The following is a 23,950-nucleotide window of genomic DNA, read 5'->3' as shown; positions in this document are numbered from 1 at the left end:
AGCCTCAGAGCATGGCAAGCGTGCCCCAGAGCCCACTGACATGGAGATGAGAAGTCAACTAGGAACATGAGGCAACCCAGAAGCCAGTGACATCCGGAGACTCAACCTCCTCTGGCCGAGAGAACAAGACCCACCTAAGGAGCAGCAGCTGCCAGGCTCACCTGAGGCAGAGGAAAGGATACACTGACACTCCCCTCCCCACTGCAGATTTGTGTCAATGACCAAACCCCAGAGGATCCTGGAGTTGGCATGTCAATGGAGGCTAAGGCTGACCCAAGGTCAACGCACCATGGCAGACCTAACGGGACAACCTGTCTGCACGCAGGTGTCTTTCTGTCCACAGGATCGTGACCTGCCTAGTACTAGCAGTGTGAAGAGTGACGTAGAAGGTTCCAGAAATTTGCCTGAATGACGTCCGTATGCATTTGGGCATTCATTGATGTCTCTAACTCCTGCTCTCCGTTGCTTTTGTTTTGGAGTCTTTCATGACGAGCGGTGTGTAGAATTTTAAAAATACATCAGGAAATGAGTTGTCTGGCTCTACTATCAGATTTCTTATTTAATTATATGAAATCTGACCGGCATTCAAATTTGAAAGTCTGAAAAATTCCTGTAGAAATAGTTCAAGCACTCATCAGAATGTTCTTGAAGAAGTCCCAAATCAGGCTCATAGAGTTGAAAATGCTTTATCAAACTTAAAAAAAAAAAAAATGATGTGGTTAATCCAAGATCCCTTGCCTCTAACATGCAACTCGGTTTCCAAAATTATTTTTTTAAGTTTATCTATTTGTTGTTGCTTTGAGGGAAAGCAATGGTGATGGCCATGCCACAATCCTTTCTCTGTTCTCTCGGGATTTGGGACATCCACGCATGTGTACTCAGTGTGTTTTGCAAACTGCTGGATCCAGGATTTGACTTGCAGAGTTGGTCGTATGGGATGCAGTGCTTTAACCACCATGCCATCTGCTGACCTTATGTGTTTTATTTCTTCCATGAATGAGAGAAACAGAAACAGGCATGCATCCTCAACAGGGTCTTGGCACCGCAAGCCACCCCAGCCTTGGATAGCCCCAGATTACTGGCACACATGCAAACTCCCTCAATTCTTGGAGAAGGTGTGTTCAAAGTCAGGCAAGAGGACACGGGACAATAATTTTATTGACAAGTTATCACAGCAGCTGCCTTTGTTGCTCCGCAGGAACTTCAAGGCTTCCCCAAGCTCTTCTTGATGAAGTAGCCCACTAGCCGCTGTGGCCTCTGTTGGTACTCGGCCAGCACCTCATGAGGGCTACTGATCTGGTCCCCTTGTAGGCGGTCCAGGAGGGTGACACACACCACGGCAGCTGTAGAGAGCAAGGGCCATGGGTTAGGGCAAGTGTGGGTCCCTAAGGCAGTTCACGGAGAAGGAACAGTGAGCTCTGAGTAGCAACCTCTACTGCCCCTTGGGAAACCAGGGCTGCTGTTCAGACCAACAAGAGGGGTGGATGATCGAAGAGGGAAGGATGCTGGTCAGCGCTCTGAAGGCCCCTTCCTTTTTAACACTGCCTTGCCATATTCTTATCCCCCCACCCCCCCAGCCTTTGCTTCCAAAAGAAATTTCTACAACAGTTAAGGGTGACAGGGCTGCCCCACACCACCTTGAGAGGTGCATTGTGACAACAGGATGCAGGGAATTCTGGAAGGCAGACCTAAACTTGGTGGATTAACTACAACTCAGGCAGTACAACACAGAGCTGTGAAAGGTGACTTCTTTGTAGAACTGAGGGCAATCTCATTTGGTAGCAAAACATGACCTGAACTGAGACAATCTCTTTAATCATCTTTCTTGACTACTTCTCTCATCCTCCAGTCTTGGAGAGTCCTGCATTTTCATGTGCAAAAATCAAACAACATTGTGTGCAGGAGAGCAAGGGTGCTACCTATCATATTAAATTCAATTAATTTGGACTTAACTGAGCCTCAGCCACTCATAGTAGCTGACACCTAAACACAGCCCTCAGTCAATAATCACAGGCTGAAAGCTGCTCAAACATGACCATATTAGGCAAATGCCAACTGCAGCCAATCAGATTGTCTTTGTATGTCACTTCCTTTACTTTGGCTGTAAATATAAGCTGCACATGGGGTGGAGCTTTCTATACCAACTTCAACCCGGAATGCTGCCCGGTCCTAGAATCTGTCTCATACCCCAATAAACTGTTAAAGCTAACTGGTCTCAGATTTTTCCCTTTTTGAAAGTCAGAAACTGGGAGCTAGGTGGGCAGAACCACTACTGGGGTGCCCCGCCTACCTCGGAGGCCACAGGCGCTGCACATGGCGGCAAACACTGAGGACTCCATCTCGATGTTCCGGATGCCCGCAGCATAGGCGGCCCGCAGGTACACCTGCTTGTCCTTCTCCGTGTAGGAGCAGAGAGCGCCGTCCAGGCGGCCTTGCCCTGCAGCACACAAAGACACATGAAAACCATGCACAGGTAGAAAGCTCCTACTGTGTGGACATGAGCCCAGGCAAGCCCCACCAGCCCTCCTGCCCTCAAAGCACATGGCCCACTCAGACAGGCCATTTAAACTAACCCAAGGATGCTGCATTGGCAGAACTCAGCATGTGGAAACCAGCTTGGAAAACATATCCATGGAAGGGCGTCAGGCTCAGGGGAGGACCCAGCTCCCTGTACATGGCATTGTCCCACACCCGGAAGCTCACCTTCATAGAAGTCCAAGGTGCACATGGTGTTGCCCACCACCGTGCTAAACTCGCTCAGGTCCGCAGAGCACTGCATCAGCTCCTGCACCAGCCCCTCATCCAGGTCTGTGCTCCGAACCACCCGCTTCCCTAGGATAATCTGCTCAAACTCCGGCTTGAAGCAGGCGTCCACTGCCTGCCGGGTTATGACCACAGAGCCAGGCTCCAGACCTGAAGAAAGCAGCTGATGTCAGGGCCACAGGTCTGGGAGGACACAGCAAAGCCCAAAATAGAAAGAAAATGATCTATCACCTGTCAAGATCCTGAAGCATCAATATCGTTCTAAACAGGACACAATGATCTATTTCCCCATCACAATTTTCTTCTCTGACTATAAAGGTAACTAATAACGTAAGTGCAGTAGAAAAGGTGGAAGATAAAGCCCAAAGAAGAAACTTACAATTGCAAGTCAGTCCTGTAGTTTAGTGGTTAAGGGAGCCGGATTCTACATGGCCAACCATGGTTTGAATCCTGGCTCTGGCAGCTAGAAAACACACTGGGCACGTGTGCGTTCAAGTATAAAATCCCAACAGGAAGGAGAAATGAAGAATGGATTGTGACATGACTATGAGCCATGGGGGCAGGGGGATTTTCCCTCTCTTTCTTTCTGTCTCTGGCAAGTGCACATGCACTCTGAGTATTTAAAGAAAAAAAGAAAAAAGATAGAAATTGCCAGGAACCTCCCTACCGTTCATGAATTGGTTTTGTGTCTCTTGGTTGTCCTGTCTTCAGTGTCTATGGCCACCATACGGGTCACGGATGATGTGTTTAATTGATTTGCATTTTCTACCTTTTCATCATTTACCATTTCAAGCCAATACTTGAAATTAAGCAAGCAAAACTAGACTAGACTAGTATAATGCACCCTCATGCACCCCAAACTCAGAATAACAGTCGTCACCTATTAATCAGCTTGGTTTTTCTGTTCGACCTATTACTAAAAGCTTGTATCTATTTTCTGGGCACATCCTTCTAGAGTATTTTCAGGCTTGTGGGGACATTAGTCTCTCCTTATACTTTCATCACACAATAACTTGACCATTGTTACAGACAGAGCGTTTGGGTTTCCTTCCACTTCCATATGCATCTGTTGAAATTGTAACCTTCAGAGGCAATAGGAAGTGAGGAGTGGTTAGATTTGATGGTGGAGGGCCTGATCTCTTTCTCCATGTGAGCACACAGAAAAAAGATGGTGCCTATGAACCAGAAAGCCAACCCTCATCAGATTCAGCAGGTGGTGTGGAGGTCTTAGACTTCCGGCCTCCAAAACTGTGAGAAATACACGTCTGCTGTTTGAGCCACACTATCTATAGCATATTATTAAGCGACCTGAGCTGACTAAAACAATCATGATCCTTTCCTGATACTTTATAATTCTCTTTGTTGTTGTTGTTGTTGTTTTTGCTATAGGGCATGTGTGCTCTCCAAAGAGATGCACACATCAAGAGAAATTGAGAAATCACCCCCAGGGGGATGGCCACATTGCAATTCCTTCTCCATTCTGCTTTTGAGATTTGTGGACATGCACACACCGGCCTGATATGATTTTCAAGTCACCAGGTCTGGGGCTCCAACCACACAGCCAGCCTTACAGGATCCAGCACGTTAACCTCCATGCCACCTGCTAGCCCCTCTTGATATTTATTTTAATGAAAAATTGCTTTTCCTAAACATACAGGAAGGAAGAAGTTAAGAAATTTTTCTTGAACTCTCACATTAATTACTTTCATGAAACATTTAAAAATATAGCCAACTGCTAAACCTTCTGACTGTTCTGCTTCTGCATCCATATTTATTTGAACTTCCACTTTCCTATCGCTGTCCCTGCTCTGGTCAATTCAGAATCTTCTCCCAGAAGTTTTCCCCAGCTTTGAGATGGAGCTGGGGCAGGGTTTGTCCAATGCTTTTGTGAACTCCTTGTGCCTGGAATACTCAAGCCCTTTCAGACTTCAGTGTCATCTTCAGTTGGAATGTGCAAATCCCCTCAAGTAACAGTGGCTGTTCTCACTCCATGTGACCCCTACATTTTCTTAGGGGTACCTGTTGTCTGTCTTGGGATGCATTTGTCCTCAGTTTTGCAGTTGCCCTGAGCTTCCTTCCAAGCAGGTACCAGCCAGTACCTCCCAGATCTTCTGGCTATTGGTCCTCCCCTATCCATATTTTAAGATTGTGTTTGTTTTAGATCATGGTTCGTCCCCCAAAGGTTCATGTTCTGGAAGCTCAGTCCCCAGTGTAATGGCTTTGGAGGTGGTCAGACCTTTAAGAGGCCTAATGGGCGGGCACCATCCAACCAGGAACATAGCTGGAGCGAACAGAGAAAGTGGGAAAATCTGTTTCCTTTCTTTTTCTTTCACATATCTGCCTTCTTTCCTGCTTCTACTAGCCATGCCATGATGCTGGCCCCATAATTTGCACTTTCCAGACAGGAAATCATGACTCAATAAAAGCCTGTTCTTTACAAATTACCTAGTCTCAGGTCTTTACGTTAGCAACACAGCAGACTAAGACACGTCACATTTTGTTACTGATGCTGTGTAGGGGTTTAGGGCCATTGTCTCTAGTAGTTCTGTCCAATTTCATGGGAAGACTTAGAAAGTGTCAAAATCTATACTATTGTCTCCGGAATTCTCTCTGATCACCAACTTTAAAAGTCCTTGCAAGGGGAGGACCAGCAGATGGTATAATGGTTATGTCACTGGACTCCCATGTAATCAATCATCATTCATAGTCCCTGGCCTGGTGGCTTAAAATTCACACCAGGCACATGTACATGCATGCCCAAAATCCTGAGAGGAGACTGGAGGAAAAGGATTTACGGCGTGACCAGCCCCCAAGGGGTGATTTATTGCTTTCTGTTTCTTTATCTCTGTCTCTCTGTTCATCTCTGTCTCTCTTAAAAAAATTCCTTACAAGGGAGTCCGCAGGTGGGGTAGTGGTTAAGACACTGGACTCCCACATGGCTGATCATAGTTCAAGTCCCGGATCTGGCAGCTTGAAAATCACGCTGGACAGATGTGTGTGTGTGTGCCCAAAGTCACAGGAGGAGAATAGAGAAAGTATTTTAGTGTGGCCATCGCCCCTAAAGGGTCAGTTCCCACTTTCTTTCTCTCCATCTCTCTCCTCACAGGTGAGCAGATGCACCCTATAGCAAAAGCCTTAAAGGAAAAAAAAAAAAAACTCTATGAAGAAGGGACTCAAGAATGACTTCCTAGAGTTCCTGGCAGACACTAGTATAATAGGCTGTGACTGTCCAGTTGGTGACACTGGAGACTTGAGTCTGCAGACAGATGGCTCATAGCCATGGGTATGTTTTCCCGTAAACGGCTTCTCTAAACTTGGAACTCATCATGGAAACACAGACTTCACATAGAAATCTCTCCATAAAATGAAAAGCAACAAATGAGATATATACTCAAAAGATCCAGTATCTATAGCAGTTAAAGCTGTATTATAGTCAGAAAATCTAAATTCTGAAATGACAGTAAATCCAGGAGATTCCAGGCCTAGATGGTCAGAAACAAATACACACAGGTTTGACCAATGACATCATGCAAATGCAGGCTTCATCCACTTGTTCCAAGTGCTTCTGCAAGACCAAGAATTGCTAGAACCCAGTTCATAGCAGAAAGACAAGTTAGGACCTCAGAGAGCAGGACTACTTACTTAAAACAGCCCTGCCTAACAGACTTTTGCTAACAGTTCAATAATTTTGTAGCATTTTGCTTTCTCATTTCTTCATCCTTTTTTTTTTCCTTAGTCATGTTGAGGACTGAAACATTTCCGCTAATTTAAGAACACTTAGATTTATATTTCACTTGTATCTCCCTTTGATTTTCCTGTAGGTTTTCTCGTAAGGTGCCTCAAATGCTTTCAGGAAGAGGGAGGAGAATTGAGCAATAGAGAAAAAGGCAAAGAGAAAAGAAGATTCGAAGGAATAAAAGAGAATCAAATAAATGAGAGGCTACAAAGCATGCACCCCAAAAGGATGAGTTCCTGCAGATGTAGGGCCTTGTGACTTGCCGCTACTGGTTTCTAAAGCACAAGGAGGGAAAACAGGTTGAGCTTTTTTAAAAAACGAATTATTTTATTTAACTTTATTTATTTTATTTATTTCTTTTCATTTGACCAGAGAGGGACAGAATAAGAGAGAAAGAGGGAAAGTGGGAAAGCAAGTCACCAGGTCCAGGACTCAAACTACGGTCGGCCATGGGGGAGTCCAGCGCCCTTAACTACCACGCTACCTGCCGGCCCCACAGACTCGATTAAAATTTTAAAAAAGCAAGACTCCTCTTTATTTAAGCTTTTCTTAAATAAAACCAAGGTAAGAACTCTTTGTCACCAACCCCACACCATGACAGAGCTGCTCCAAGAGGCTCCACTGTCCATTCAACACTCAGACCTTACCGATCCCTCCAGAGGTGCCGATGCGGATGATGGTGACATGAGAGCACCTGGCGTGGTACAACAGCTTGATGAGCTCGTGTAACATGATCGCAATGGAAGGGATGCCCATACCATGCTGGAACGAGGGAGAATGACAACGTTAAACCAAGCCTGTACCCGAGCAATATTCTCACTGACTTTTCCTGTGGTGCGCTTCAATCTTATATTTATCCTGGTGTTAACAGAGGATGAACCACAACATTTAAACCTAGAAGCTACTCACACTTTGAGCAATGTCAAAGTGCACAAGCAGCTGTCATGTATGTGACCCCATTTGAGCCATACCACTTGTCTAATAGGTAGCCCTGAGGAACCCGACGCTCAACAGGGAGGTGACGGCCCACCATTGCTAGGTAACAACAGCACCTTCCATCATCTGAAGGCCTGCATAAATGCCCGCTCCTCTTTCCCACCCTAAACACACAGGTTAGAGTTTTTTCTCTTCACTTTTCTCCCTACACTTTCTGCTACAGCCAACCTAAATAACTGTCCAGTCCCTCTGCACACTGGACACCAGCCAGCTTGCTGAGTCTGTCCTTCTGCCTGTGGGGGGTCTCTGTACACCCCATCTTCCTGCCCTACTTTAAGGGCCCTTTGCCTCCTTTGGGGGTCTCTGTACACCCCATCTTCCTGCCCTACCTTAAAGGCCCTCAGAGCATCACAACTTACAGGACTCCCCCATCATCTTCATGCTATTCCAGTGGCCCAGCCCCTGTTATGCTCCTTGTAGAATCTGTCAGGGCACCTTCTACGCAGAAAGTTCATCCTCATGTTCTCTCATGAACAGTGTCTTGGTTCCCTGATGTGTTCTAGAGCAGGGGTCTCCAAGCCCCAGGCCATGTACCGGTAATGGTCTATGGCCTGGTAGGAGCCAGACCACATAGCAGGAGGTGAGCAGCAGGAGAGCAAGTGAAGCTTCATCTGTACTTACAGCCACTCCCTATTGCTGGCATTACCACTGAGCTCTGCCTAGCAGGTCAGTGGTGACATTGGATTCTCATATAACTATAAATCCTATTGTGAACTATACATGTGAGATCTGGCTTGTACACTCATAACTCATTCCCACCTGACCCTCCCACACCCATTCCTAGAATTGTCTTCCTCAAAATCAGTCCCTGGTACCAAAAAGGTTGGGGACTGTTGCTTGAGAAGGTTGATATTGTTCGAGGTCTCAGCTGACCAGAGAGGCAGTCTCGACTGGAGGGGTATTCTTTCCCTGAGGTCTTCATTTACAATGCTGCCCACAAGGAGGTCAAAACTGGAAAACAAGATGGCTTGTTTGATAGAATACTGGAGTTTTGTGTGTCTATCGTTAAATCAAAATTTGTTACCAAGTGTCACTCACTCACTCACTCACAGTGGTATGACAGAAAAGATTAGAGGCTGGACACTTGTGTGTGCCTCTCCTTATAGGCATGCTCCAAGCCTGGTACTACCTCCTGTGTCTCTCACACATTCCAGACATGCATTCCCTGCATCTGCTGCCCTTACACCATGCAGACTGCCTTGTGTATCTGCATTGTATAGTCTCTCCTGCAGACCAAGCCTTGAGGGCAAGTGCCTCAGTCCCCCTTACTCTGGGTCCTAGCTGTGGGCACACCTTACTTCCAGCATTTTGCAGTTAACAAGGGTTGGGGACCAGCTGTCTGTGTTGGCAGAGGGGCAGGGCACATGTACTCACACTGACAGATAGCACCGGCCCAGCTTTATACATGGCGTAGCGATCAGTCCCCGCACAGATGTTGGGATAGTCTTGGCCTGGGCGGTCAAGGCCCAGCTCTGCTGCCACGTACCTGATGAAGGCATTCATTCGCGAGGGGCTTCCACCAACACATACAAACTGCAGCCAGAAGACAGAGTTCCCATAAGTATACTGTTGCAGCAAGGTCTTCAGACCAGCCACATCAGCATCACCTGGGAAACTGCTAGAAAGACAAATCCCTCAATCCCAGCCAGACCAGCTGGATCTGAGAGGCCCAGAAATCTGCACTAATGAGCTCCCCTGGTGAGCTTCAGAAGCACTGTCACTGAATACTGCTAATGACTCAGTGTAGGCGTCCCTCAGCACCAGGCAGCCCACTCCACAAATGGAGGAATCCAGACTCTTGCTCACTCTGAAAAGGGAATTCCAGAGGACTCTGGAATGTGCTCAGCCTCCCTCCTCCATGTCGTAGGAGCTCAGGGTCTTGGGAGAGCCTGGTTTTAGGATAAGATGGTGGGAGCTGTTCCCTGTCTCTCCACCTCCTCTCTGTGTAACCAGGAACACAATCCATCTGTAATGAGCTTCTAATCACTACCCACACCTGAACAGTAAGTGACAAAGGGCCAATGATGGCAAGAGCTGGATCAACTTGGGACTGGGAAGCTGCAGCTATTAAGGGAGAGTCTCTTTCAGAGAAAAAATTTGGAAAGAACCATGTAAGAAAATGTTTTGTTTTGCAAAACAAACAAACAAAAAAAAAATAAAATAAAAAGTTAAAAAAAAAGTTGTGCTGGTCCCTATACATAGTGGTTAAGAGGGCCTGATCCCACATGGCCAACCACTGTTTGAATCCCAGCCCTGGCCGCTTAAAAAAATATGTTAGGCGCATGTGAGTGCATGCCTAAACTCCCAACAGGATAGAGAAATGAAGACGGGACTGAAGTATGACCAGGTCCCATTGAGGAGGGGGGTGCTTTCTGTGTCTTTCTTCTATGTCTCTCTGGCAAGCACATGCAACCTCTGACAATTAAAAAGAAAAAAAAAAGTAAAGGGACCAGCAGTTGGCATAATGGCTATGTCGCTGGACCCCCATGTAGTCAACCACGGTTCGAGTCCTGGACCCGGTGGCTTAAACTCTCGCCGGGCGCATGTGCGTGCATGCGTGCCCAAGATCCCGAGAGGAGAAATCACCGGGGTGATTTCTCACTCTATCTCTCTGTCTCTGTCTGTCTGGTGAGTGCACGCGCCCTATAGTAAAAACCTCTCAAAAAAATAAATAAATAAAAAGTAAACAAACCAGTTTTAATACATTTGAAGACAAAATAAATGAATTATTATTTTCTTCACCTGTAAAAGAAATTTCTACAATCTGGAATAAAAATCACTATCATCTTCAAAGGGATGAATGGAAGGAAATCAATTGAGAGTGCATGAAAAGTTGACCCACAATTTGAAGCCAACACAGGTTGAGCATCCCTGATTTGAAAAACCAAAATCTGAAACGCTTCAAAGTTCACAACTTTTGAGTGTTGATAGGATGCCACACGTGGAAAATTACAACCTAACCTCATGTGACAGATCATAAGCAAAATGTTGCAATACAAAAATACTGTTAAAAATTATCTCCAGGCTGTGTATAAGACAGAAGAATTTTGCATTTAGACTTGGGTTCCATCCAAGGTACCTCACTATGTATATGCAATTATTGCAAAGTCTTAAAAAAAATCAAGAATCCAGAACACTTCTGGTCCCAAGCAATCTGGATCATTATCCAAACACTCAAGCATGTACTAGCAAGGAACACAATGACTGATGGGATGCAGTTCTCTTGTTCTGTTCTCATGCCACGTAGTAGCATTGGGTGCTGCTAGAACCACATGGGAGGACCTTGGTTCAGGACCAGGGTCAAACTAAGCATGCAGGATGCACCCAGAGTGTGCCCATGATCCAGGCTGGCTAGAGGGCTGAGGGAGGATCAGTGTGGCGTGACCCTGCCAAGGAGTCACTGCCTCTTCCTCTCTCATTTGCTCTCATGAAATAAAAAAATTTAAAACAAAAAAAATGTTTAAACCCTGGCTTTTTACCTTCACATCTCCAAACATAGCTGGGAAATCGTGTGTCTCAGTGCTTAGACTGAAATGATAGAGAACATCTTCTTTCATTGTTGCAACATGTGGATTTGAAAGCCGGACAAGGCAGTCACTGTTAGGAAACAAAAAAGTGGGTTAGGGAACAGTGGCATCATGGTGGCAACATCAACCCAGTGTCCTATGTCAGTGAAAGGTGTGAGACACATGGTGCAGAGCTGCCAGACAACCCCAACACTTCCTCTCCCTCTATTCTTCCTTCTCCTCTTAGCTCCTCTTTGCTCCCAGAGTCCCTGTCCAAGGCAATTCAAAAGAATTCAGAAAAACATACAAAAATACAGATATCAAAATGTTAAATCCTCCCATACAAAAAGAAGAGCGAGGGACTGACTCTGTGGCACAACAATAATGTACTACTCATGGGAAGCCAGATTCCATATGGCAACTGTAGTTCATATGCTGGCCTGGTCAGCCTGAGACACGCTGGGCACACACACAAGTGCCTAAGATGAGACAGACTGAAGGAAGGATGGAGGAAGGGGATCACAGAGTAACCAGATCCTGTGGAGGATGCACTCTTTTTCTCTCTCTCATTCTCACATGTGCACACATGTCCTCCATCATAAATAAAGAAAAATATTTTTTAAAAAAAGTAGAGCCAGGGCCAGTAGGTAGCATGGAGGTTAAAGCAGTTGGACTCTACATAGCTGATTATTCAGTTCAAGTCCAAGACTCAGTGGCTTGAAAAGCATGCCAGGCACATGTGCATGCATGCCCAAAATCCTGAGTGGAAAATGGAGAAGAAGAGATTGGGACATGGCCATTCCCCCCCTGGGGAGGGGGGGAGGTGATTTCTCACTTTCCCTCTCTTTTTTTCTCTCTGTGTATCACTCTGGTGAGCACATATTCCTTATAGTAAATAAAAAAAAAAAAAAAAGAGCCAGTTGCTATTCAAATGAAGTTCATTCAATACATAGTTGGACTTCATTTTTAAAGTAGTATGTTCACCTTAGAAAAATAAGGCAGCACATGGCAGATGTGCAAAATAGCCACTAGTGGCCCTTCCCTGTTTTACCTATTTTATCTATAACTTTTCTGATTTCATTTCTTTCTGGCAGTTAGCATTGACATCCAAGCCCCAGCCACCAAGGGCCCAGCCTCTCCCTCTGCCGACACCCAACTGCTTCCTTTCATGTTTCTCTGATTTCTCTTCCTGTCCATCCCCCATCCAGTGCTGTCCAGATTAACTCACACCTGAATAGTTTCAAGAGTCTACTACAAAAAAAAAAAAAAAAAAAAAAACGGTTAAAGAGCATGATGGAGCTTTCTACAAAGGGAGTGTCTTACTGGCTGACTGTTTATGGGCAAGTGTTAGGAGATTTCAGAGGCGCAGGAGCTGATAAATAAATGCCAGCAGTGATCAATTGCAAGCAGGGCCCACGCAGGTTGCAACCCAGGCAAAGATGCAGGAAATTTTGCTCAGGAAGAGCAAGTAACCTGCTGAAGGCACACAGCACACCTGTCTGCCTCTAAACCCACATCTTCCTGTTAGGCTATGTTGCTTTCCAGATTCAGGGTTAATTTTACTCTTGGGGAGCAAGGAGAGGCCATTTTTCAAGGGACCAAATGTGGAAGTATGTGTAATGAGGACTGTCCCTAAACTCTCCCAGAGGGCCTTTTCCTCTCTTGGCCAATGCAATTCTGACAATCCTAACAGTCACAGTGTGTGACGATCCTTTGATGACAAAGATTTCAATGCAACCATAATTTCCACTGCCCTTCAAGATATTAGGAGCAGAGAGTACAAAGAGAAGGACTGACGGGCAATGCCTCACAGTGACAAAACAGGACGTGATTAAGAAAACTCAGTCACATATTTCAAAATAGAAAACCTTTCTTTTCTCCCAGACGCCAGGAGGAGAAGGAAATAGTGTATAACCATAAAACCACAAGTAAATATTTCTATAAATTTGACACACACCATATGAATTGGAACATGCTTTTTTTTAAATTGCCAGAGGCCACACGTGCTCACCAGAGACAGAGAGTGAGAGAGAAAAAGGATGCATGTTTTTCAACCCAGCCGTGGTTGCTCATATGGGCTCCTGTTCTCTTAATTACTAGGTTACAAGGCCAGCCCTCCAACTTATTTTTTTTTAATTTTTAAATAATAAGTCAGAGACATATTACTTGGAAAAAATATTTCTCTAGTCTATACATAACCACTTTATCTTGTTTTATTCTTTCACTTTATTGATTTAGCAACTATTCATGGAGCACCTACTATGTATAAGAAGTGCGTGAGTTGAAAAGGAATGATAGTACAGGAACAGCAGGTGGCATGGTGGTTAAGGTGCTGGACATTCCCAAATGGTCGACCACAGTTCGAGTCCCAGACCTGGTGACTTGCTTTCTCACTTTCCCTCTCTTTCTCTATCTGGTTATATTTTAAAAAATGAATAAATGAATAAACACAATTAAATAAGTAATTAATTAAAAAAGAAGAAAGGGAACGAAAAATAGCTTCCAGTTCCAGGAGTTTATCAGCAAGAAAGTGAAAATCACTACCAACAGTGAAATAAGCAGGTTCTCATGAGGACAAGAGGAGAACGGGAGGGAAGGGATGCTGGGGCAAGTGGGTACTGTGGGAGAGAGAACAGCTGGAAAGGTCGGTAGGGAGGTTATAGCACGGGACCTTGTTAAGGGTGCCTGTCTCATGCTCTTATTCTCTCAGAATAAGTAAATAAGCAAACTTTTGTTTTAGAGGTCTTTGCTATAGAATGCACGCACTCACAGAGACAATAAGAAATCACCCGCCAGAGGTAGTCATGCTATGCCGCAATCCCTTCTTCTTGTCTCCTCTCGGGATTTGGGGTATGTATGCACACGTGCCTGGCATGAGTTTTAAGCTGCCAGGTCCAGGACTCAAACTATGGTGACTACGTGGGAGTCCAGCAACATAACATTGAGCCATCTACTGGTCCCAGCAAAGTTCTTTTTAAAATAACAAATAAGTAATATGTACCAAGGACACCATTATTTCCATTAAGAAGTCATCTCTGTGCCAGCCAGTGGCCTGGTGGTTACGGTAATTTAATTGCATAGGGCTGACTACACAGTTCAAGTCCCAGGCCCAGCCGTTTGAAAATCATGCTGGGCACATCTGCATACACACCCACAATCCTGAGAGGAGAATGGAGAAGGAATCATAGCATGGCCATCCCCCCAGGGGAATGCTTTCTCAATTTCCCTCCCTCTCTCTCTCTTGCAAGCACACAAACCCTATAGCAAAAATATTTTAAAAAGGTCATCTCTGCAGGTAGCATCTACAATGCAACCGGAAGTGTGAAAGTGGACATCAGAACCCCCAGGGGCAAGAAGGAAAAAGAGGAATTATCCATAAGGTATTCCTGGACGTGACTGTCACTAAGAGACTTTAGGGGTCTCTGAGAGGCAACAGAGGAACAAAGGAGACAGAGGGCCTCAAATGAGGGTTCTTCGCAGCTCGGGGTGGTGTTCTGGACAGATGCCACCCAGGTAACCCCAGCAGAGGTGACGGGTAACAGTATGGTGGGGAAATTAGGAAATCGGTGGATTTAAAGTCCCTGTAGGAATCAGGATGAAGGCAAGAAATTCTTGCTTTGCTGGCAGCCCCCAAACATAATGAGGGCTCATGAGAAGCAGACGCTGGAATGGGGGAAACTGCAGAGGAGAACATCTAAGACTCAGAATCGAGACAGGCAGGGGGATAAGCAGGGGCTTTGGGTTAAGAAAAGTGGCCGCGTATGGAAGCAAGCCTGCCAGACGCAGACTGGATTTTTCCACTTCATGCCTTCTGAGGGCTGGAGGGCCTGACCATCTTCCTTATGAGCATACCCAGCTGTGAGGCCTGCTCAGCTTCGGTCTCAGTCACAAGAATCAAAAGTGTTCATATAGTCAACAAGTCCAGCCCAGCCTCACCCGGCCTGGTGCCAGGCCCAGACTCACCTGTGATTTTCAAGCTCCTCTGACTCAGCTCCAGCAGCCGCCATCCTTCCACTGTGGCAGGATCCTAAGGAGAAACAGCAGACGGGCATGAATCCACCCCACAGAGCCAAAGTCAACACAGCCCAGTAACGTGGGAAGTTAGTGCAACACAAGGGAACTCCTACATACTCACAAGCACATACCCTCTGTGGATGAGGGTGGTGTGTGCGTGTTTAGAAGGTGACTAATAGAGGAGGCAGCAAATAGGTGCCCAAAACCCAAATGGTGGGCACTCCACACTTCCCCATGTCTCCTTTCCCAGCCCCAAAATACTCGGGACTGCAGCACCCAATGGACCATGCCTCTGCCTCGTGCTCCTAGATCTTAACTGCCCTCTTCTCAGTTTCAAGGGCAACTGAGGCAGTAGGCGGGATCAGCTCAAAGAGACGCCACAGGCATCAGCTCTGGCACAGTCTGGGAGAAATGAGGGAGGTGAGTCCAGACCACACTCTGTGGCTACAGGGAAGTCCAGTGAAGGCAAACAGACACAAGGACACAGCAGCAGGGCTCTACAGCACTCATGGTCAGAAAGCCCTTGAGACCACTTCTCTGCGTGGAGAAGGGCAGATTTGCCAAGATTCTGAAGGGCGAGGGAGAGGCTCATGTTTTGAACTCAGTTCATTTTTAAAACCCATTCCTGAGAGGTCTGTGCCTGCTAGGCCCCAGCTCCCCAGCCAGCTGCAGGGCTAGATTCCCTTCAAAGATGACAGAGACAATGTGGTTTCCAGGTCCTCCAGGTCATAAAGCTGGTCAACAGAAGTCTGCAGGTGCTGTCTCTGTGCTTCTCATATTTCTACCTCATCTCACCAAGCTAAAGCCCCAAAGGTCTCTATTGGAGAATGAGATTTGTAACTGCTATTACCATAATACACTGACCATTTTCAGTAAATTCTGAAGACCAGAGAATATTAGAGATTAATTGGGTCTGGAGCAAAAATGTTCCTGTAATTGCTGCTTTTTCTGTCTTCATCCTTCTTTTTTGTTCTCCTATAGAACTGACAAATACCCCTTTAGGGGCCAGCTCCAGAGTGAAGTGGTTAAGAGAGCTAGATCCGATGTGGTTCAAATCTCGGCCTCAGCAGCTTGAGAAACACAGCGGGCACATGTGTGTGTCTGAAATTCCAACAGCATGGAGAAATGGAGAAGGTTCTGCAGCGTGACCATGTCTCACTGGGAGGTGCTTTCTCCCTTTCCCTCTGCTTCTCGCTTTGTCTCTTTCTGGTGAGCACGTGCACCCTCCAGTACATTAAAAAAATAATAATACTTTTCAAGATGCCTTTGGAAATGTCAGCCTACTGCAAGCCAGTGAAAGGGAGCTAAGAAAAAAAAAAAGTTTTAAAAGCAGTGCCACACTTCACTCTGCACCCTGCAAAAGACAAAAGTCAAGCACAGTGCAGGGGGTGGCTGTGTATACTCCAGCAGAGGCACTAGAGCAGCGCTCCCCACCTGCACATTGACACTGATGAAGGAGGTAGGAGCCAGTGGTAGGAGGCAGGTGGTTCCTGCATCACTTACAGAAGGGCTCCAAATCAGTCATGACTTGAGACCTTCTATAGCATCCACTAAATGACCTGCAGATAGCCAGTTTCTGCAGAAGTCTGGCTTCCAGGACACACACTACTCAAGCACCTTCGCCATGGCCATGCCCTGCACCTTGGCTTCCCTCCCCGGGGCTCTACTTCTCCCAGCCTTGTGGCCAAATGGAGGGCTATGTATTCTGGCCAGCCCCAGCCTCTTTTTGGAGCTCTCAGTTCTCCAGACAGAATTGCATCAGGAGTCATACAGAAAGTCACAATCCCCAGGGCCAGTTTCACTGGGCAGGCACAATCCTGTATGAGTGCCCTGAGTACTCCCCCTGCCGCCACACTCCATGCTGCTTTTTCCTTTTGGAGTGGGGAGACCTTGGAGGAGGTGGCATCCTCAGGGAGCTGGCAGGGTAGGGTAGAGGCCACCTTTCCCATGACAGCAGCTGAGAGCATCCCTTAGAACCACAAAATCTGCTTCCAGGAAATTTCCTCATAAAGAATCCAACCCCTATTTCACAGAAATGGAAACCGAGGAGAGTGTGTTGGTCTTGCTGCTAAAGGTTTTCGGTCCTAGGCTCGGTTGCCTCTTGCCTCTGAACCAAAGAAACTGAGGCCAGATCAGCAGAGACCAGTTCTGTTGCCCAATCCCAGCCAACCACTAGCTCCTTCCTGGGTCAGTTCCTGGACCTGCCTCACTCCTGGCTTCCCCTTGAAACCTCAGTAGGCACTCTCCTCTTGATGTGTGCTTCCAGGAGTTACTTCTCCCCACTGGAAGCCCAGAACTCAGAGACACTTTCTTTAACCAACTTCAGCAAAGAAGGTGCAGACTTCTGCCAAGACTCTGATTGGGAAGTTGCCTGTGAGTGGCCGCACAGGCAGGTTTGCCCAGGGAGTCCTGGCACGGTTCTCAGAGATGTGTTTCACTACCAAAAGGATCTGGGCTTGGAGGATAAATCATGTGAGACAAAGTTTATTCCAAAAAGAGGGGCTATAAGAGATACAAATACTAAGCAACCTGCAGTGTTTTTTTTTGTTTGTTTGTTTGTTTGTTTGGACCGGTTTCTGCTATAGGGTGCGTGCACTCGCCGGAAAAACAGAGAGACAGAAAACGAGAAATCACCCCCCCAGGGGGGATGGCCACACCACAATCCCTTCTCCTCCTTTCTCTTCTCGGGATCTTGGGCATGTATGCACACGTGCCCAGCGTGAGTTTAAGCCACCGGGTCTGGGACTCGAACCGCAGTCGACTACATGAGAGTCCAGTGACATAGCCATTACGCTAACTGCTGGTCCATCAGAGGGAGTCATTGACCGTCTGCTTAGCAGTCAACTACACGGGTGACTGCCATAGATGTTCTTTCTCAGCTAATTCCAGGTCCATGGTCTCCCTTCGACTGATTGTGCATCCTGCGACTAGACACCATCACTGCCAGTAAGCTGCTTCAGACGGCTTCACTAATGCACTATCACCCAATGTGGTCCCTCCCCCACCTACTCCATCTCCATGAGACCCTCCCGTTATCTCTGTGCAGTGTAAACCCTCTCAGAATAACTTACATGGATTGTACCCATTGCTGTTGTGAAAGCCCCAGCCTTTTCCAGGTCAGAAAAATGTTGCCACTCCCATCTGGCCATGCAGCTGGGAGCCATGCCTGTGTGTCCCAGGGATCGGACCTTATTTGACGTTGGCTTCTTAAGATTAATACACTCCTTTTTTTCTTATAGTTTTGCTTTACAGTTGTTCTTTTTGGCATGAAAATCACGTGGTCACCTCACCTACCTACAGAAAGTCAAAGACAGAGGAGGAGATTGGGAGGAAACCAGCCTCTCAGTAGACTGGCCAGAGCCCAGCAGGGTGGAAATCAGGGTGAGAGCTGAGCCATGACTCATCCTTTCCCAGGGTCACTCAGGGTGGAGGAGGCTGTCCTTATTAAATGTGAAGTAATAACAATTTAGGGATACAGTGCTATGTTTGCATTTCTTTTCTTTTTTATTTTATTTTAGGTTTTTGCCATAGGGCACATACACTCACTGGAGAGAGACAGAGAAAGTGAGAAATCACTCCCCAGGAGGATGGCCGCACTGCAATCCCTTCTCCCCACAATCCTCTCAGCATTTTGGGCATGCATCCGCATGAGCCTAGCGTGAGTTTCAAGCTGACATGTTTGGAATTCAAACCACAGTCAGCCATGTGGGAGTCCAGTGCCTTAACCACTATGCCACCTGTTGGCCCCACATTTTTCGTTTATCTATTTTATTTATGATAATGAGGGCTAGCATGCACAAAGAAAAAGAGAGAGAGAGAGACAGACGCTCTAGACAAGGTCCCATCACCTTGTAATACCCTTTCCCTGGTCCTCCATCACATCAGGATCTTGGAATGGGAAGACAAATGGTGTGTTTCCAGACCAACCCTGGGGATCCAAATCCACAGTCAGCCATGTCCTTCCAGCTCTGCAGTTCAGTTTGCTACCCATTGTACCATTAGATTGGGCCTAGATTTAAACTTCAAAGCCAACCTTAAGTTAAAAAAAGAGTAGTGCCTGAGCCAGCCAGGTGGCAGAGTGGTTAAAGAGGATGTATCCTACATAGCCAACTGGGCAGTGCAAGTCCCAGACCCGGAGGCTTGAAAAACATGCCAGGTGAGTGCACGTGCATGCCCAGAGAGTAAAGAGGAGGAAAAGGGGTGGTGGCCTGGCCATTATCCTTGAGGATGATTTCACTTTCTCTCTCTCTTTTTCTGTCTTCTCTCCAGCAAGTGTATGTGCCCTATAACAAAAATAAATAAGTAGAAACAGTCACTAAAATTGCATTGTTTTCCCAAGCTCCCAAGGTTGGTAAAAGTACAGCCCACTAGGGTTTGGCCTAGAAAGGGGGAAGCAGAAGTGGTCCTGAGACCCAGTGTGAACTGCAGTCCTCTCAATTCCAGGTCATAAGTGACCGCAAGGCCAGACACAGGCCTTCTAGTGGCCTTTTCCTATCACAGGAGGATGCCTCTTTGGGAGTGCCCCACCGCCCCCTCCTCGTGGTTGGGAAAGGGCCTGGCCTCTGCAAGCTGAGGGCATGGAGACAGGACAGCCAGGCACTGCCTTTTGCTCCACTTACTTCGCGCCTTGATAGGAGAGGTTACTTACGGCACAGTAGGGAATATTTCTGACGACTGCTTTTTGTATTGTTTCGCTGAAGGTCAATCATTGTACAACCTGGATATTTTTCCTCTACCCAATTTAGAGTTTATTTCCTAATGAGACATATTCAGTTTAGCAGAACGGTCTTCCGGCCTCACCATGACCCCAAATCTGACCCCACTGTTCCACTTCCTGTTTACTATTTGACTAAGAAAAGCCAACTTGACAAATGCCATTGCTGAATTAGCCCAGGGCAGCCACTATCCATCCGGGATGGGTGTGGGTGCTCTTGGTCTCACCAAGAGGTGTAGGTACTTCTTCAACAGCAGGATGAGTTCTAGTGCTGGCCTGGACAGGAGCTTCTTAGCTCACCAGGGCCAAAACCCTTTCTCTTTTTAATGTCATAAACAGACAAGGTATTAAGTGGGCAGGCCCCTTAGCCTAGCAGTCACAAGAGCTGAACCCCACATGGTTGGCCACAGTTTGATTTCCAGTCCCATTGACTTGAAAAACACCAGGTGCATGTGCACGCCTGCCCCAAATTCCACCAGGATGGGGAGACAGAGGAGAAGGAATTGCAACCCTCCATGCACCACTGGAGAGTGCTTTTTCCCTCTCTTGCCTCTTTCTGACAAGTGCACATGCTCTCTGGCAATAAGAAAGGAAAGAAGGAAGGTAGGAGGGAAGGGAGAAAGGAAGGAAAGTATGACAGTAAGTGCCAGCAGATTACCAGAAAGCTTTAAGTATCAAATGCATCAGTCATTTAAGGAGTCCAACATCCCCTGTGACATACATAAGGGATCAGCAGGCTGCCCTCCAGAACTTCACCCTGTGCCTGCAGAGGTTAGTGTCCACCTGGTGTAAAAGCATCTCCTACGCTATGTATGATCTGGAGAGAAACAGAAAGAGCCAGGGCACAGAGAAGCTGGAGTTCAGTGTGTGTAACACACCCAGCAAGCCAGGAGTTAACTCCAACATGGGCAGCTTACGGGGAACCAAGGAAATGCCAACAGACCCTGAAGTTTCATTTACTTCAGCCCTGAGGAGGGAGCCAAGAAGAATTGGTGCAACCCATATACACCTAGGATAAAGCAGTGGGTTTTTGATGATTCTGCACAGGAACCGGACTGGGAAAGAGGCCCAGAGGCCAGCATGGCATGACAGTGAAAGTGCTAGATCTTAGATGGCCAACTCCACAGTTCGAATCCTGGACCCAGCAACTTAAAAAACATGCTGGTGTGAGTACATGTGTGCCCAAAATCCTGAGAAGAGAATGGAATAGAAGGTATTGTGGCATGACCACTCTCTGGGGAGGATTTTTCACCTTCCCTCTCTCTGTCTCTCTCCTGTGAGTGCACGGGCCAAAAAAAAAAAAAAAAAAAAAAAGGGGGGAAGCCCAAGACTAAAAGAAAGGCCAGGCAGAGACCTGGCATCACAGCATAGATTTTAAAATAGAGCCCCATTGGGTCATTTGAGAAGGGGTGGCGATAAAATCCATGCCCTTTGAACTGAGATAAGGGTGAGCTTTCATGGAGAGCTGACTGCTTTTCAAAAGCCCCAGGCAATTTCTCAGCCCTAACTTTGACCCTGGTGCCTGAGGAAGACAGCAGACCAGAGCTGATCTGGGGTAATGTTTCTTCTAACATAGCTCCATGATACTCTCAAACTTCACACCAAGGGAAGAACAGTTCCTGGATCTTGAAGACAAGTTTCTCACCTCCCTAGGGTCTCCATTATTCTTTATCCAACGTGAGGGTGTTGCCAGCAAGTTTTGCCCCCAGAAGAATTGTGATCCTGAGTCCCCATGCCTTTGCTGTGATCAACTGGGGCTGCCCAACCTTGTTGCCAAATCCCCTGTATTAACCAAAACAATTGACGGGGTGGGGTGGCCAACCCAGTGGCATGGTGATTTAGGCAACTAGATCCCACACAGCCCATGTCAAGAGTCAAGTTCTAGGCCTGGCAGCTTGAAAACACACTGGATACATGTGTGTGCTTGCCTAAAATCCCAAGAGGAGAGTCGAGAAGAGATTTCAAAATCCCAAATAGTGGGATCCCCCTGGGGTGTGATTTCTCACTTTCCCTTTTTTTACATTTTGTCTTTTTTAGTTTTAACCCACTAATCTACAATCAGGCAGGCTAGCTGTGTAAATCATTTATTGTGTAAACATTCATAATACCTTTTTGAGTGAACATATGCCAAAAGCAAGCGGGTGGGAGGGAAAGGAAGAGATGGAGGAGGAGGAAACATTTAATGTTTATTTTTAGAGAATAGGAAGACTTGGAAGTTTCACTTTCTGTTATACATTTGCTTTTTTTGGGGGGGAGGGTGTATTTTTTCAAATAAGCTTGCACTAATTTAAGCTTGCATTAATTTTATGATCAGTAAAGACAACAAAAAAGTCCACTTTGACAAAAAGCCAATACAAAGAAATACTAATCTACCATATTTACCCTTTTTAATTAAAACATCAGTGCTTGGGGCTAGCAGGTGGCATGGTATTTAAAGGCACCGGACTTCCACAGGGCCAACTGTGGTTCAAGATCCAGACCTGGCAGCTTGCTTCCTCATTTTCCCTCTCTCTCTCAGATCAAATTAAAAATAATATTAATAAAGTAAAAATTAAATAATTATTCTTTAAAAATCAGTGCTCATCATGCCCGGGATATAATTTGTATCTAATGAGCCTGGCTGAATGTAAGAAGTCTTCAGTAATTGGCTTATTCGGAGGAGCAGTGGTCAACTTGGCCTCCGAAGAAGGGAGAGAAAGAAGAGAGATGGCAAAGAGGTGGGGGGAGGGCTGGCCAAAAGCAGAAGGCCACTAATTGAAAGGCCTACCAGACAATGGCATGCACAGAGAATTTAGAAAACCCAGATTAAGACATTCTTTCTATTCAAGGAGTCACCAAGATTTCTAAAGCCAAGGTTACAGCGAATGAAGAGAACCAATGGTCCTTTCAACTGGAAGACCTCAGCAGTGCGGGAAAGGAGCCCAGGAAAGGCCAGGCGGGCGGGACGGAAGGAAACAAGGGTAAGGCCATAGCACCCAGCGCAGACACTCGGACGGCGAAAACGGTCTTTTCCTACTCGGGATTTCAGTCAGTGTTCTCTGACACTCGCCCTCAGGGGACAGCGGCTTGGTGCAGACCCACCTCCCCAGTGGCTCAGGAGACAGGCGTTCCCGGTCCGGTTGCGGAGGCTGCAACCGAGTCACCCACGACCTCGAGTCACCTCGCCGTGCCCTGTTTGGACTGAAAAGGGACAGGAGAGCTGCCGACGGCCCCTCCCTTCTCTGGGCTCTGCCAGGCCTAGGACCTGAGCGCCTGTAAGAGAACTGCCGGAGGACGCGCGCACCTCTGCAGATTCTTCTTGTGTCGTGTAACAGGTGTCCCGAAGTTTCTCTGTGAAGCCGCCAGCCAACTCCACGCCGATATCGTCTACAGTAACATTTTGGTAAGTGTTGGATCCAAGCATACTTGGATCCATCTGAATTCTGAAGGTTCTCGCACCAGCCTACAAAATGAAACTTTACTCCCTCTCGCCATAAAAGCCGGGGGGGAACAAAACAGTCTTGCCCCTTTGGGGTGCCCACAGCGTTCAGAGACAGGACCCTGGAAGCGCATCCTCCGGCGCGCCCCTCCCCCACAGCTCAGTGCGCACCCTCCACCCTGGACACCCTCTTCCCCGCACACTCTCCTAGCCCTCCTGTGCACCCTTCTCCCCGCGCCCACGCTCCAGGCCCCGCGTGCAGCCTCCCCGGGCCCAGCTCACACCCTCGCTGCGCGCACCCTCGGCAGCCCCGCGCACATCTTCCCCGCACGATCGCGCCGCGCACCCTCCTGCCAGGCCCTCCTTGCACCGCCTTCGCAGCTGACCGCCCGGGTGGACGTAAGCGTCAGTCACTTGACCAATAGATGAACGGAAGCACTGCCAAGGCAGGGGACGCGCGACCATCCTGCGAAGTGAGATCTGAAAGCAGAATCCAGCCGCGGACTCACCGCCTTCCGCTGCCGGCTCGGGCTCCCTACGCCGGCTGCGCCACCTCCGCGCAGCTACGCGGCGACAAACACCCCTGCAAGGGCCCAGAGAAGGGAAGTTCGCGGGAAGCTCGCGGACAATGGGGCGGGACTGGTCACTGGACCACTGAGAAGAGGTAACGACGGGACAGGTGACTCTCAGTTCCTAAAATGCGCGCCCCGCCCAGCTGAGGTCCCCCGCTGAGCCCAGCTGGGGCAGCCCCGCCAGCCTCCCGCTCAGCACGACCCTGCAACTGGCCGCTAAACTGCCCGGGC

General features: G+C 47.3%; 1 protein-coding gene across 2 annotated transcripts; it reads right to left on the bottom strand.

Moving 5' to 3' along the window:
* Positions 1 to 1,139: 1,139 nt before the first annotated feature.
* On the bottom strand, positions 1,140 to 23,923 carry UPP1 (uridine phosphorylase 1). 2 transcript variants are annotated; one of them, XM_006161940.3, is made up of 9 exons: positions 23,494 to 23,633; positions 23,013 to 23,095; positions 14,965 to 15,028; positions 10,975 to 11,092; positions 8,870 to 9,028; positions 7,147 to 7,261; positions 2,704 to 2,913; positions 2,291 to 2,437; positions 1,140 to 1,343 (listed from the first exon to the last, which is right to left on the bottom strand). In XM_006161940.3, exons 1-9 carry the CDS (start codon positions 23,610 to 23,612, stop codon positions 1,204 to 1,206), a joined length of 1,155 nt encoding a protein of 384 aa, XP_006162002.1. In that variant the 5' UTR covers positions 23,613 to 23,633; the 3' UTR covers positions 1,140 to 1,203. The 2 variants fall into 2 exon arrangements, with proteins under 2 accessions (XP_006162002.1, XP_027621509.1); XM_027765708.1 differs by lacking the exons at positions 23,013 to 23,095; positions 23,494 to 23,633 and adding an exon at positions 23,657 to 23,923.
* Between the last annotated feature and the right edge of the window lie 27 nt (positions 23,924 to 23,950).

The sequence above is a fragment of the Tupaia chinensis genome, unplaced genomic scaffold, assembly GCF_000334495.1.
Source record: "Tupaia chinensis unplaced genomic scaffold, TupChi_1.0 Scaffold139484_1, whole genome shotgun sequence".
Taxonomy (NCBI): Eukaryota; Metazoa; Chordata; class Mammalia; order Scandentia; family Tupaiidae; genus Tupaia; species Tupaia belangeri.
This window is presented reverse-complemented; position numbering and strand designations above follow the sequence as displayed.

Excerpts from the sequence above, each read along its gene's own strand:
- UPP1 (XM_006161940.3), bottom strand. The coding sequence starts at position 23,612 with ATGGTCGCGCGTCCCCTGCCTTGGCAGTGCTTCCGTTCATCTATTGGT. Across the intron at positions 15,029-23,012 it reads CACAAGAAGAATCTGCAGAG|GATCCTGCCACAGTGGAAGG; the intron begins GTGCGCGCGTCC and ends GTTTCTCCTTAG. Across the intron at positions 9,029-10,974 it reads CTATGTTTGGAGATGTGAAG|TTTGTATGTGTTGGTGGAAG; the intron begins GTAAAAAGCCAG and ends TTCTGGCTGCAG.